Below are 15,060 nucleotides of genomic sequence, written 5' to 3'. Positions count from 1 at the left end.
GCGATCCACCAGTCTCGGCCTCCCAAAGTGGGGGGATTACAGGCGTGAACCACCGTGCCTGGCCTATCCAAACAAATTTTAAAAGACAATGGAACTCTTTTAAGAATACTATAAGCCCCATTTTATAGATGGGAAAATGAGGCTTGGAGAGGTACAATCAGAAGGACCCAAGGTCACACAGTTGCCATGAGCAGGGCTAGGACTTGAACACAGCTCACTGACTCCAATAGCCAACCTCTCAATTACTCTGCTGGGGACTCTCAAAGAAAACCACCCTTAGGAACAGGAAGGGATAATAAGTGAGAACAGGTGAGAGGGTGACTAAGGTGAACTGGTAAGCACATGCCCAACTAAAGGCAACTGTAGCTATTCAGCTCCACAATGGTGTGGCCAGATGGACATGCATCGCACTAGCTGGCAAGTGAGATATCTCGATTATGAAATCATCTGATTTTTAAATATTTAACTTTTTCTTAAAAAATAACATATACTAGAATGGATAAAAAGAAAAAACAAAAGCTGGTAATGCTGGCTAGGATAGGGAGCAACTGGAACTCTCATGTACTACTGGCTGGAATGCAAAAATAGTACAGACACTTTGGACAGTAGTTTGACATATTCTTTTATTATGTATTTATCTTTTGAGAGATAGGGTCTCATTTTGTTGCCCAGGCTGGAATGCAGTGGCTCAAACATAGCTCACTGCAGCCTCAACCTTCTGTGTTCAAGCAATCCTCCTGCCCCAGCTTTCTCAGTAGCTGAGACTACATGCATGTTCCACCACGCCCATTTAATTTTTTAAATTCTTTTGTACAGACCAGGTCTCACTATACTGTCCAGGCTGGTCTCAAACTCTTATACTTAAGCAATCCTCTTGCCTCAGCCTCCCAAAGTGCTGGGATTGCAGATGCGAACCACTGTATCCAGCCAGTTTGATATATTCTTATAACGTTAAGCTGGGTGTGGTGGTACATGCCTGTAGTCCCAGCTACTTGGGAGGCTAGGGTGGAAGGATCACTTGGAGGATCACTTGATCCCTGGAGTTCAAGCCTGCAGTGAGCTGTGATCACACCACTGTACTCCAGCCTGGGCGACAGAACGAGATCCTCCTTCAAAAAAAAAAAAAAAAAAGAAAAAAAGGTAAACATACATTTAACACTTCTAGCAGCTAGTGGTTCACTCCTGGTTATTTTCCCAAGTTAAATGAAAACGTATACTCACAAAAACCTGTACCTGAACATTTATAATATTATTCATAATCACCAAAAACTGGGAACAATCCGAAGGTTTTCTGTCTTTTTTTTTTTTTTTTTTTTGAGACGGAGTCTCACTCTGTCGCCCAGGCTGGAGTGGAGTGGCGCAATCTCGACTCACTGCAGTTCCAAAGGTTTTCATCTGAGGAATGGATAAACAAACTGTGGTACATCTATACAATGGAATGCTATTCAGCAATACAAAGGAATGAACTAGTGATATACTCAACAACGTGGATCTCAAAAGCATTATGCTAAGTGAAAGAAACCAGACTCAAAAGGCTACATACTATATAATACACTTCTATTTGTATGACTTTCTGGCAAAGGCAAACTACAGAGACAGAAAACAGATCAGTAGTTGCCAGAAACAGGAGGTGGGAGAAAGGGTTGACTACAAAGGGTCAGCACAAGATAATTTTGGAGAATGAGAGTAATGTTCTGTATCTTTATTGCATTGATGGTTATAAGACATATGTTTATGAAAGCTTGCTGAGCTGGGTGAATTTACACTGAAAAGGGTGAATTTAACTATGTAAATTACAATTTAAACAATGAGAGAAATAGTTGAAATGTGAAAAAAGTACCAATTAATCTACTGTTTTATATACATATAAAACATTTATATATTAAAAACAATATGGAATAAATTGATATGTATGATTATTTTGCATTATAAGGACAATCTGGGTGCAAAATATAAGAAGACCCAGACACCTCAAATTTGCCTTATCTTAGACCTGGTCCACCTTTCCTCTAATATTATTTCCTCTAATATTATTTCCATCTTAGACCTGGTCCACCTTTCCTCTAATATTATTTGTGATTCTCACAAATCATAGATTTTTCACATTCTTCACTACACCAAGAGGAAAATCTTTGTTTCTGCTTCCTTTTTAAAGCCCGACAAGATTCACACTGTTTGGTGATTAATCATTAGCCTTTAATATTGTTATTGTGTCCTAGATTCTATGTTTTTGCTACCTTTTGGGGATACTTTCATTTTTTTAATTTAATGCTTTTTTTCCCTCTCTATAAATACAGGAATCTCTCTTTGAAGCAATCTGAAAGCTTGCTGACAAAAAATGGTGTGCATGAACCTCACCTTTTCCATAACCCCAAAGAAAAAGAAAATTTGTTTGTGGAAAATGAGTAAATTCAGCCTCAAGTGACAGGAAACGTTTGATTTTGTTTTTAACCGTATAGGACTAGGCAACAATATCTTTTGTGGGTTTGTAGCTTTATGGTATCTCATAATATAAGAAAAACGTTTAAGTCATTGTTTGATTTGCTGCTTTATAGAATCTAAAACATTGCTTTCCACCTGTGAATTCAGGGATCTAGTTGCTTTATTCCTCATTACATACAATTTACTTGGAAAATACGCACTTTTTCATTCAGCAATAGAAGTCCCTTCGACGGTGCGATCACAGCTCACTGGAGCCTCAACCTCCTGGGCTCACGAGATCCTCCCGTCTCAGCCTTCGGGGTAGCTGGGACTACACATACGAGCCACTGCACTGGGCCCCTTTTTGAATCAATAGAATATCGGTGTACTTCTTTCTAAAGTGTAAATCTAATTACAGTTATTGGGTGGGAATTGAGATGAAAGTCTAAGTACCACTCTGAATCACTAATGTACTTAATTTGTGGGCCAGTACATCCAAATAGTGCCACCAGGACTGCTGACGGCTTGGTTACAGTAGTTCCAACTTAGAAATCTACTGGAAAGTATGAAATGATGGTGCATATACAAGAGCGCCGTTTCTTTAGTGACATTTTAAATTTGATATTCCGTTTGACCCCAAAGAATATAAGAAAATATCCTGCTCTTGGCTTGAGCCCGAGATTTGGAGGCTGAGGTGAGCCGAGATGGCACCACTGCACTCCAGCCTGGGCGACAGAAACCCTGTCTCAAACACAAAAACAGAAAATGTCCTACTCGGAGAACTGCAGGCATTGTTTCGAGTGTGTTCTAATTATGTTGCTGGAAAGTACTCAGATTTCACCTACGAAGGCGACGGGTCCAGGAACTGCAGAAACCGCTGCGGATTGGGGCGGCCGGGGGCCCACGGCTTCCTGGAGCGGCTCTGAACAGGCCTTGCGGCGCAGCGTCCGCTTTCTAAAGAAGCCTGGGATCGGGTCCTGCCTCGCTGCAAGTCACGCTTCCCGTGGGTCCACAAGTGCAAAACCAGAAAAGAATGTTTCGCCCAAATAATTAAAGAGTGGTGGCCCCCGCGGGGGCAGCGGAGGCGGTCAGCAGGGTCCGCGTCCCCGGGGAGAAGTGCCCACGATCCAAGGGCTGTCTGCTCTAGGAACTTCTTAAAGAATTACAGACACTGAGAGCATTCGGGGTCTGGTAGGAAGTGCAGTGTATCTCCCAGCTTTAGGGTAACTAGGGCAGCATGAATCTTTTACCTTGTGGTAGAATAAACGGCTAGCGCCTCGATGTGGCGCGCTCGACTTTTCCTCACAGAGCCTAAAAGTCACGCTCAACCAAACTGCAGCGTTCCCGCCTCAGCTGGGCACCGGCCTGGAAGCGGCCTGGAATCAGACTGGACCCGAGGAGGTAGGACCTCGGCAGCGCGAGGTTAACCACAGGCCTCACCCGCGGCCTCCAGCCCGGCCCCACCGCAGCCGGCAGCAGACACCCCAAACTCTCCACACGCCCTCAGCGAGGAGCCTCGGGGAAAGCGGCGTGAGGCTCTGAGCCGAGGGGCGGGGCCAGGAGGACGCCCCGCCCCCTGAGCCCGCCCCGCCGGGCGGTTTGATTAATGACCCTCTAAGCAGCCTCAGCCCCCCGGCGTAGCCCCTCGGGTGGGCCAGGTCCTCCGCCCGACCTGCCTTAGCCGGTCGGAGCACACACGCCTGGCCGTGGGGCACCCGCATAAAAGTCACAGCCAGCGGAGGTTGGAAGCAGCCGTCGACTTGGGCTTCGGCCGGAGGAGGATGGAGTGACCAGCGCGGCCCTGGCCACACAGGCCCTGCTCCACGCCCCTCGCCCGCCCGCACCACGGAGGGGAGCTCCACTCAGCAGCTCCAGGAAAGGTGAGGGACCCGTGAGACGCGTACTGCGCGGCTCTCGGGCTCGGAACGGTGGCGGGTGCCGTACTCCGAGGTGAGGCTAAGGGTCCCCCACTCCTCGGGCAGAAATCCCCCCTGGCGTGAAAGGCCGAGGGCAGCTGGTGAGCCGTGGTTTTCCGCGGCGTCGGCGAGAAGGATCCGCGCCACCTCTCGTGCGCGCCGGGTTGGATAAAGTCACCCAAGCGCGAACAAGTGCTGATCCGGAGCTGTGCTTCCGAGATCCTTCTTCCCGGGTAGAGTAGACCTTTTGCTTAATTTGCCCCTGAAAAGCAAAGCCCGCACTGCGCCTCTTCTTACCCTTCTAGGAAGCCCAAGAACTCCGGAGTCCCGCAACTCTCCCCAGACGTCGGAAAGCAAAACGCGTCCCGGGCAAAACGAGCTCCCTTGAGAGCGCCCTCAGCCCCGCTGGGCTGCTGGTGGGCGCACGGGGAGAACCAGGGGGGTTCGCCTCTAGGGTTAAGCCAGACCGCCCCCTGCCTCACCGCACCTTCGGTCCTTTGCAGCGCGCGCGGCGCGTGAAGCTGCCATGGACCGCGGCCGCCCAGCGGGTAGCCCCCTCAGCGCCAGCGCCGAGCCCTCGCCTCTGGCCGCCGCCATCCGCGACTCGAGTCCCGGGCGGACCGGGCCGGGGCCGGCGTGCCCCGGGGGCGGCTCGCGTTCCGGGAGCGGGCGGCCGGCGGCGGCGAATGCGGCGCGGGAGCGCAGCCGGGTGCAGACCCTGCGGCACGCTTTCCTGGAGCTGCAGCGCACGCTGCCGTCCGTGCCGCCCGACACCAAACTGTCCAAGCTGGACGTGCTGCTGCTGGCCACCACCTACATCGCGCACCTCACCCGCAGTCTGCAGGACGACGGCGAGGCGCCGGCGGACCCCGGGTTGGGCGCTCTGCGCGGCGATGGCTACCTGCACCCGGTCAAGGTAAGCGGGCGGGGCGCACCGCGGGGCTAGGGCCGATACCAGGACACCTTGATCTGCCCTGCCAGTCACCGTCTTGAGTAGACGCTCTCATTCCTTTTCGGGTGAGGCAGGAAGCCGACCGGCAGAACGACCTTGGCCCGCGAGGGTACTGGTGGCAAGGTCCCCGCCGCGAGAGCCTGCTCCTTCGCGGTTCACAGGTGGCTGGTGAGGCGTTTAAAGCCGGGGTGGCTTGGTAAGAGTCTCGCAGGCCTCTTACAGGATGCCTCCGAAGGATTTTTGTGCCTTCCAAGGTGAGAAATGGGGGCTTGGTTGCACATCCTGATAATGTTTAATGTCTGAGTTATATGTATGACCCCTCTGAGAGTTTTTAAGCATCTTTTATTTACATAATTACGCTTTCATTGATTTTTATGGGATATTTGAAAGATTTCACTGGAGTAATGGCCCTAAGTGATTCTAGGAAAACACTGTTGAAATTTTTTGGTAAAACTAATAAGAACAAATGAGACCATTCTGCATCTCTGTGGAGTAAAATTTCAGTCCGTTTAAATAAAGGTTAAATATCATAGACTTGACAGCTACCAAAAGTGTTAAGAAAAAACTACAGTGTTTTTAAATACGTTCGTAATAGATTGGCATGTATGTTGAGTGAATTGATTACTAAATTCAAAGTCTGTAATGTACAAAATTAGACAAGAGAATCCATTTTGCGTAATTTCTTTACATATTGGTAAAACGGTCACAGTTTTCACTTAACATGGTATATATGATTATGCTTCGTTACCTATTGCAGTATTCAGTTTTTGCATCATCCTCCTCTTCTAGATTTGATTGTTTTGAAACCTTACACTGATTTTTCTGTTCCAAATGCATCATCTCATTACTTGCTAAACCTAAATTTTCGGTTTTGGCTCCACCACCCTGAAATATTTGGCCACACGCGCGCGCGCACACACACACACACAAATGCAAAGTTAAGACTTAAGACTTAGCTTTAAGTATATCAGTGTTCAATAAATTATTTAATATGGTAAAGCACACCCTCTGATATTAACTGAACTTACAATTCTGTGGTAAGGTTTAACAAAATTTACTTTGCAAATATAATCATAATGATAGACTTAAATGATTTCAATATTAAATATGAAGACATGAAATATCATTATTTATAATTATGATAGACCTTATTTCATTTGTAAGTTTTATAATCTCAGCAGAAAAGTCATTATTAAGGGGTTTTGTATTACCGTGTTCATTAGATTGCTATTCGAATATACCATTAATATTAAATTTCTTTTGACTTGACATTTGCCATATACTCTAAGGAAGTTTATTTTAACGTTAAGTAGATTGTAATACAAAGAGCATCTGTTAAATACTTTATGGGAGATATAATTCAGAATGAGAAGTCAACATGCTTTTCAACTTATTTTCTTGGAATGCTTTTTTTGAATGAATAATGTTAGAAGCATCATTTCCATGTAACAATAAGCATAGCAAGCGTCTTTTTGCACTTGATTCATGTACCAAATGTTTTTGTAATCATAACTGTTTTTATTTGTAAATATTGATTGTTTTTATTTTAAAAGACAACTCTAGAGATAATGATACAAAGCCAAGGATTATTTTTTTAAATGAAATTAATGTTGCTTGAACAAGTGACTAAAATCAAGCATGTTTTAAAATCAAACATTTATTGAATTCCTACTATGTGCAAAGCACTATTTTAGGGGAGTGAACACAATTAATAAGACTCAGTCCCTTTCCTATATGAACATATTATTGAGACAAAGACAAAGAAACAACAGTATTGGAAGGGAGAATGTTATATTTTCCATAAAAGAACTATAATTATGTGCTATGGAAGTTCAGAGGAAAGAGATGTTATGTACATAATTGAAACCGCCTGTTAACTGTTAACACATTATTTTACAGACACTACCAAAATGTTTAAACATTGTCTACCTTTGATTAATGCGAAAGAAATTAAAATATCCTAACTATTTATACTTTTATGGTCAACTAAAGGCTCATTATAAACGATTGTTTTGTAAAAAGTGTTCTAAAATGACTTCATTTTTCTGCCTTACAACATAGTGTTAGGTCTTACCCTGATGATCCAAGCTTTTTAACAAATATTTCAAGGCCATTATTTTGAATCATCAGTCCTTACTATCAGTAACGTTAGCACATTACCACTGTTGGGGATTTACTTTAAGAGCATTTCATAGCAAGACTTCCTCTCTACTAAGAATTTTAAAAATTAGGTGGCTGTGGTGTGTGCACCTGTAGTCCCAGCTACTTGGGAGGCTTATGCGAGAGGACTGCTTGAGCCCAAGAGATTGCAGCTACATTGCACCACTGCATGCCTGGGCAACTGAGCAAGACCCTGTCTCAAAAAAGAAAACAAACATCTCAAATGAAACTGGAAGTTTAAGAGACTGGGAACCTGGTGCATAGCCTGAAATGGCAGTTTTTAATCCCTGTGGGGTATGAGCAATTTATTTCCATCAGCATCAGCTGCCCAAAAGGCAGTGATTCGGTAAGAAACAGGAATGTATTTCAGATCTCTACATTGGCAGAAAAACACAGATGACTTTATTATCGTGCCCCTTATTTAATAATCATTGTCTATGATAGGTAAACAATAATCGAAAAAAATAGATAACAGGGTTTTGTTACTTTTGAGTCACTTAATTAAGTGCTTTTTTGTTGTTGTTTTTTGAGATGGAGTCTCTCTGTCACCCAAGCTGGAGTGCAGTGGTGCAATCTCAGCTCACTGCAACCTCCGCCTCCCAGGCTCAAGTCATTCCCCTGCCTCAGCTTCCTGAGTAGCTGGGACTATAGGCGTGCGCCACCACACCTGGCTAATTTTTGTATTTAGTAGACACGGAGTTTCACCACGTTGGCCAGGATGGTCTCGATCTCCTGACCTCATGGTCCACCCACCTCAGCCTCCCAAGAGCTGGGATTTTTAAGGTCTTCAGTTTCAGGTTCAGTTCTAGTTAATTATGAGTTTGCTAAATTTTCTAAGCTTAATGAAACTACAGTAAGTGGTTTTAAAGATACCCTGTTAGGGAAAGTAGAGCTAAGTAAGGATTGTGTTAATCTGCACAATCCTGAAACAAACTGTTGAAAAGAAAATGTAAATCAGTCAACTGGCTTTTTTGGCATCGTGATGACATACAACCTAACCAATATTCTATGTACATTTTAATTTCAGACTCTTAAAACGGTGTGTCTACTCTTAAAACTGTGTGTCTGATTAAATTAAGTTCAATAAAATCATTACAAGCCTTTTTGAAAATCAAGGACACAACATTCTTAAAAAAGAACATTTATTAATCCATGAAAAAGGAGGCAAAATTCCAAATATACAGTTTTAGGTTTGCTTCGTTAATTTTATCCTAGCAAGGATGAAATAGACGCCTTCATTTGTCTCCACACTTGGCTGAATGATTTAGAGCAATTCTTTTTTTTTTTTTTTTTTTTTAGCAATTCTTAACACAGTGGGACCTGGATAGCATGTAAGAGGACCACCAGTAGAGCATTCAGTAGTATTTTAATTTTATTTGCTTTCAAGTGTATTTAGTTCATATAATTCTCAATTTACATTTGACATTTGAGCATGAGATTTTTATGCTTATGAAAATGGGGCAGGTAAAATGTTTCAAAGCACTGGTATATAATGTAGCCACAAATTCTGCACTTAAAGTTGATATCTGTGCTACACTATTCACTATGTGTATTAGTCTGCTCAGGCTGCCATAACAAAATACCACAGACTGGCTCTTTTAAACAACAGAAATTTATTTTCCCACAGTCTGGAGACTGGAAAATCCAAAATCAAGATGCGGGGTTTAGTTCCTCGCAAGGGCTATCTTGCTAGCTTGTAGATGGCCCACTTCTCTCTGTGTTCTCACTTGGCCTCTACGTGTACACTGAGAGAGAGAGAGAGAGAGAAAGATTCCTTTTTTTTTTGAGATGGAGTTTCACTCTTATTGCCTAAGCTGGAGTGCAGTGGTGTGATCTCGGCTCACTGCAACCTCCACCTCCTGGGTTCAAGCGATTCTTCTGCCTCAGCCTCCCAAGTAGCTGGGATTACAGACGCCCACCACCACACCCAGCTAATATTTGTATTTTTGGTAGAGACAGGGTTTCACCACGTTGGCCAGGCTGGTCTTGAATTCCTGACCTCAGGTGATCCACCCACCTCGGCCTCCCAAAGTACTAGGATTACGTGAGCCACTGCATCCAGCATTTTTTCTTTTTTTTTTTTTTTTTTTTTTTTTGAGACGGAGTCTTGCTCTGTCGTCAGGCTGGAGTGTAGTGGTGCGATCTGGACTCACTGCAACCTCCGCCTCCTGGGTTGAAGCGATTCCATGTTGCCCAGGATGGTATTGATCTCTTGACCTTGTAATCTGCCCGCCTCAGTCTCCTAAAGTGCTGGGCTTACAGGCATGAGCCACTGCCCCCGGCCCGATTTTCCTCTTCTTAAATGGGTATTAGTCCCTCATGAGCTAATCTAACTCATTTTACCTCCCAAAGGCCTGGTCTCTAAATCCCATCACCTTAGAGGTAAGAGCTTCAACATGTGCATTTTGGAGGGACACAAACATTCAGTCTGTAACACTACAGCACTGGGGTCTTCAGTATAATGAAGGACTTTAATCTGATATAACAATGCCAGATCTTGATATATCAGATAAACCTCACTCCAGTTTCTAAAACATATTAGTTTGGCTGGGCTTGGTGGCTTACACTGTAATCCCAGCACTTTGGAAGGCTGAGGCGGGCAGATCACTTGAGGTCAAGAGTTCGAGACCAGCCTGGCCAACATGGCAAAACCCCGTCTCTACTAAAAATACAAAAATTAGCCGGGCGCGGTGGCACATGCCTGTAATCCCACTTACTTGGGAGGCTCAGGCAGGAGAATCACTTGAACCCAGGAGGCGGAGGTTGCGGTGAGCCAAGATCTGCTGCTGCACTCCAGCCTGGGTGACAGAGCAAGACTCCGTCTCAAAAAAAATAAAAATAAACACATTAGTTTATTTTTGGCAAAGATCCCAGGAACAGGACCACTGACAATGATATACCTAGAATGTATAGGAATGCATATGTATTATTTTTAAAAATTGAGTCCAGGCATGGTGGCTCACACCTGTAATCCCAGCACTTTGGAAGGCTGAGGCAGGAGGATCACTTGAGCCCAGGAGTTCAAGACCACCCTTGAACTCAAAGCAACATAGTGAGACTCTGCCTCTGCAAAAACAAACAAACAAAAAAACAAGTTTTTAATTAGCCCAGCATGGTAGCACACATCTGTAGTCCTAACTCAGGAAGCTGAGGCAGGAAGATTGCATGAACCTAGCAGGTTTAAGCTGCAGTGAGCCATGATCACACCACTACCACTCCAGCCTGTGCAGCAGAATGAGATCCTGTCTCATAAAAAAATAATAATAATAAAATAAAATAAATTTAAAAAATAAAAATTAGGACTTTGGTTGGTTGCCACAGAACAAAACTTTCCAGATAGTATCACATGCCTACTTATTCTTTATGGCTATGTTTTACATTTGCAATCCCAGTTTAGGTGAAAATAACTGTGCTCACAAGTGCAATGAGAGTTTATATTATTCCATCTAAGATCTAACTCTGCTTACATTCTATTAACTCTGTAACAGAAGTAATAGTTCATTCTGACTTAATTGGTCTGGGGTGTAACTTTGCCATCAGTATTTATTTAAAGCTCTCAGAGTGAGTCTAATATTAGCAACTTGGGTTGTGAACCCAGAGCTCTTAATGTTCTTTGGCATGTTAATAATTGTACCTCTATTTGAGCACTGTGGATTATCTGCCAGGCATTTAAAAACATTTTATCGTGCTATGTAACTAGCAGTTGGCCTGTGTGTGTCCGTGCTATGTAACTAGCAGTTGGCCTGTGTGTGTTCGCTGATGAAGATAGGTAGCCTGCTTACGTAAGGCAGCACTTGCTCCCTGGAGAGTGTGGGACCAGATTGCTGACTTTTAGGAGTTGTATTTTTTTTTTTTTTAGTCCCTCTCTGTATTAAAAAAAACAAAAGTAGTATTCTAAGGATCTTAGAACTTAACTGATTATATGACACCTGCCTCCCTCCCAAAAGAGTTTTATTCTGAAAGAACTACTCATGTAATATGTTTTTTCATCATTATGTCTGTCGGGCAATAAATTATATTGTTTGAGAGATTGCCCATCATAAAGATGAATTTAGAAAAATCACCATCAGTAATTCAAATGTGATGATTACCAAAAGGTTAGAGCTAGATGATGTCAATACATACAGACATTTAATCAGGATGTTCTCTTAGTATCATACCAAATATTCTAATATTTATGAATTCTAGATATCGTTTTTTAGCTAGATAAGATGCATAGATGGGGCTGGGCTTGGTGGCTCACGCCTGTAATCCCAGCACTTTGGGAGGCTGAGGCGGGTGGATCACTTGAGGTCAGGAGTTCAAGACCGACCTGGCCAACGTGGTAAAACCCTGTCTCTACTAAAAATACAAAAATTAGCCAGGCGTGGTGGTATGCGCCTATAATCCTAGCTACTCAGGAGGCTGAGGCAGGAGAATCGCTTGAACCCAGGAGATGGAGGTTGCAGTGAACTGAGATTGTGCCACTGCACTCCAGCCTGGGTGACAGAGCGAGACTCCGTCTCAAAAAATATATATATATAGACAGTTGACACTTTTCACTGTGGTCCTTTGACATGTATAGACACATAATACCACACAGAACTCTTTAAAATATAGTGCTCACTTCGGCAGCACATATACTAAAATTGGAACTTTTAAAAATATTTTTAAAGCCAAGGATCTAGTTTTAGGCTTAATTTTGTTTTAGGTTTAGTTTAAAATTAAAACATTACAGGCAGATATATTTCTCTACACTTTAACTATATTTATTTTTCATGATTTCTTGCAGTTCTTGTCCATAAGCACACATATTACTTCTAAAATGTTAATCAAAGTCTGAGTATATTTTTGTTTTTTACTGTTAGCATTAATAAACATTTTTTCATGTTGTTTCTTATACTTCATACTTATAATTGTTATTAGCTACATAATATTGCATTTGCATTGGGCTATTTGCAATCTTTAACATTGTAGACCATGTTAATATATGTCATAGATACTAACTTTTGAATTCTTGTTGAAATAATCTTTTTCAGAAATGGCCCATGCGATCAAGATTGTACATCGGTGCTACTGGTCAGTTTCTGAAGCATTCTGTTTCTGGAGAAAAAACAAATCATGACAACACTCCAACAGGCTCACAGCCTTAGGCTCTCCCCTGGTGGGGGCTGGTAGAAGTGGTGGCTATTGTTTTTAAATACTATGACATAATTCTATATTTATTATATGAGACATAACAAAATTTCTGAAAGTTTACATGTGAACCCATAGTTGGATGTTCAGGTTTATCTGTCTAAATGTGGAATGAAATAATCAGTGTTATATAAAACACACAGCTTATCTGTTCAGTGTGAGAGTCACTACTGTATAGTGCAAGAGAAATTATTAGAAAAAAGGAGTCACATGAAAGCAAACAATTGTGTATATAGCTAAATAATGCAATATAGATATTGCTGTAGTGTATCTATTACAAACAGAAAAGTTCATATCTATTGGTGCAGTCTTCCTAGTTTAAAAAGATAAAAATCTGTGTTTATAATATACCAGTATTCCTTTTTTGTGAAAACCATACCGTGCTTAAGTTGGTCTAAGACGCCATTTCAAAATTGTTGCAGTAATATGAAGATGCAATAAATTCAATAAGTAGTTATTTTTCCCTCTTAGAAAACTTGTTTGGAGTATTAGAAATGGTTTGCTCAGAGGACAGGGCTTGGTCACCTTCCTAGAGGGTTATTCTGTATCTTACAGTGTTTGCAACTTGTGGAAGGCACTGGGAATCCCTGCAGTCCAGTGTGAACAGAAGACCAGGTGTCAGCGGACAGCAGACTTCACAATGTAGGTGCATGTCACCACACCTGGCTAATTCTTTTATTTTTTTTGTAGAGATGGAGTCTCACTGTGTTGCCTAGGCTACTCTTGAAATCCTGGCTCAATAAATCCTCCCGCCTCACCTACCAAAGTGTTGGGATTATAGGCAAGAGCCACCGTGCCTGGCCCAGTTTTATTGTTTTAATGTGAATATACTCATAATGTGACAGAAGCATATCTTTTTGCAAGAAAGATATATGATAAAAGTTCTCTACATATTAATATGTAGAAAAGTACTTGCATATTTAAATATTTGTAAACATATTTACCTACTCATGGAAAGAAATAAAAAGTAAAATGAGATTTGGATTCAGACATTCACTATTATAAGTTATTGACATAAGAAGTGCTAAAAAGAATCTTTATCCTAAGGAATGAAATCAAAACTTCTTTAAAGTTACCTCAAACTGAATTGTAAACACTAAATTTAACAGCAAGAATTTCAGAAAAATGATTTTCTTGCTAATAATTCTTAAAATTTATTAGTTTGGCTAGTTTTTAAAGCATTTAACTGGGGAAAAAACTATGTGTTGAATAATTGGACTTCTAAGTCATCCTGTTAAATAGTTAGTAGAGCTTTGCCTTTGATGGTATTACTTTTTAATTCTTCTCATCCAGTTACAAGTTGTGTTAATGCCAAAGAAGTGTATTTGTTACAGATTTTCATAACATTTTATTAAATTGCTAGATACGAAGATAGGTTTTGGTATGTTGGAAAATTACAGAGGAGAAATTGCATATTTTCACTCAAAGATTCAAAGGAGCATGCTGTTTTAATGCTTTAATGGTGAATGGTCATAAGAGGTATCATAAAAATAAAGTACTAATTTGAAAATTAGTCTGTTAAATTTGTGTTTCTCTCTTTGGATATTTAACAAACACTGAAGCTACTTTTGAAAATCTTTTTAGATGATAGATACCTACTTGGTGTTAGCTTATTTTTTACCATGCTGTCTTTTTTTTTTTTTTTGAGACAGAGTCTCACTCTGTTTCTCAGGCTAGAGTACAGTGGCACAATCTCCAGTCACTGCAACCTCCACCTCTTGGGTTCAAGCGATTCTCCTGTCTCAGCCTCCTGAGTAAGTGGGACTACAGGCATGTACCACCATGCCTACCTAACTTTTGTATTTTTAGTAGGAGACAGGGTTTCACCATGTTGGCCAGGCTGGTATCGAACTCCTGACCTCAAGTGATTCGCCTGCCTCGGCCTCCCAAAGTGCTGGGATTACAGGCGCGAGCCACGGTGCCCAGCCTCTGTTGTTTTTCGAGTTGGAGTATCACTCTGCTGCCCAGGCTGGAGTGCAGTGGTGAGATCTCAGCTCACTTCAATCTCCAGCTCCCAGGTTCAAGCGATTCTCCTGCCTCTCAGCCTCCCAAGTAGCTGGGATTACAGAGGCGCGGCACCATGCCCAGCTGATTTTTGTATTTTGGGTAGAGATGGGGTTTTGCCATGTTGCCCAGGCTGTTATCAAACTCCTGGCCTCAAGTGATCCACCCACCTCAGCCTCCCAAACAGCTGGGATTACAGGCATGAGCCACCACTGAGAAAATAATCTAATACACACAAAACATTTCTTTACAGTGGCCAATGTGATTCACTTAGAAATGAACACCATTTATATTTGTTATCATGACATGATAAGACTTGTCAATAAGGCTTGTTGGCTCTATGTATAATTGTATTGTTCTTATTAGCTGGCAGGGAGAAGAAACCACAAATCAGACTGCTTCTGATCTCAATTTATATATTAGATATTTTGA

The 15,060-nt window shown here is 42.2% G+C and overlaps 2 protein-coding genes across 4 annotated transcripts in view; both read left to right on the top strand.

Moving 5' to 3' along the window:
- Positions 1 to 2,531, top strand: part of PPP1R42 (protein phosphatase 1 regulatory subunit 42) — a 63,804-nt gene extending 61,273 nt beyond the window's left edge. The window contains exon 10 of one of the 2 annotated variants that reach the window (XM_054497574.2): positions 2,298 to 2,531. In XM_054497574.2, coding sequence (XP_054353549.1) covers positions 2,298 to 2,409 — 112 coding nt within the window. In that variant the 3' untranslated portion in view covers positions 2,410 to 2,531. The remainder of the gene's footprint in view (positions 1 to 2,297) is intronic. The other variant, XM_054497575.2, reaches the window with a different exon arrangement.
- A 1,567-nt stretch (positions 2,532 to 4,098) lies between these two features.
- Positions 4,099 to 14,605, top strand: TCF24 (transcription factor 24). Of its 2 annotated transcripts, XM_063669463.1 has the most exons (3): positions 4,099 to 4,301; positions 4,841 to 5,253; positions 12,468 to 14,605. In XM_063669463.1, the coding sequence occupies exons 2-3, from the start codon at positions 4,864 to 4,866 to the stop codon at positions 12,579 to 12,581; spliced, it is 504 nt and encodes a 167-aa protein (XP_063525533.1). In that variant the 5' UTR covers positions 4,099 to 4,301; positions 4,841 to 4,863; the 3' UTR covers positions 12,582 to 14,605. The 2 variants fall into 2 exon arrangements, with proteins under 2 accessions (XP_063525533.1, XP_063525534.1); XM_063669464.1 differs by lacking the exon at positions 4,099 to 4,301 and having other exon boundaries at positions 4,665 to 5,253.
- The last annotated feature ends 455 nt before the right edge of the window (positions 14,606 to 15,060 follow it).

The sequence above is a fragment of the Pongo pygmaeus genome, chromosome 7 (assembly GCF_028885625.2).
Source record: "Pongo pygmaeus isolate AG05252 chromosome 7, NHGRI_mPonPyg2-v2.0_pri, whole genome shotgun sequence".
In the NCBI taxonomy this organism is placed as follows: domain Eukaryota; kingdom Metazoa; phylum Chordata; class Mammalia; order Primates; family Hominidae; genus Pongo; species Pongo pygmaeus.
Note: the sequence above shows the minus strand (reverse complement) of the source record. Positions and strands in the feature narration are given on the sequence as shown.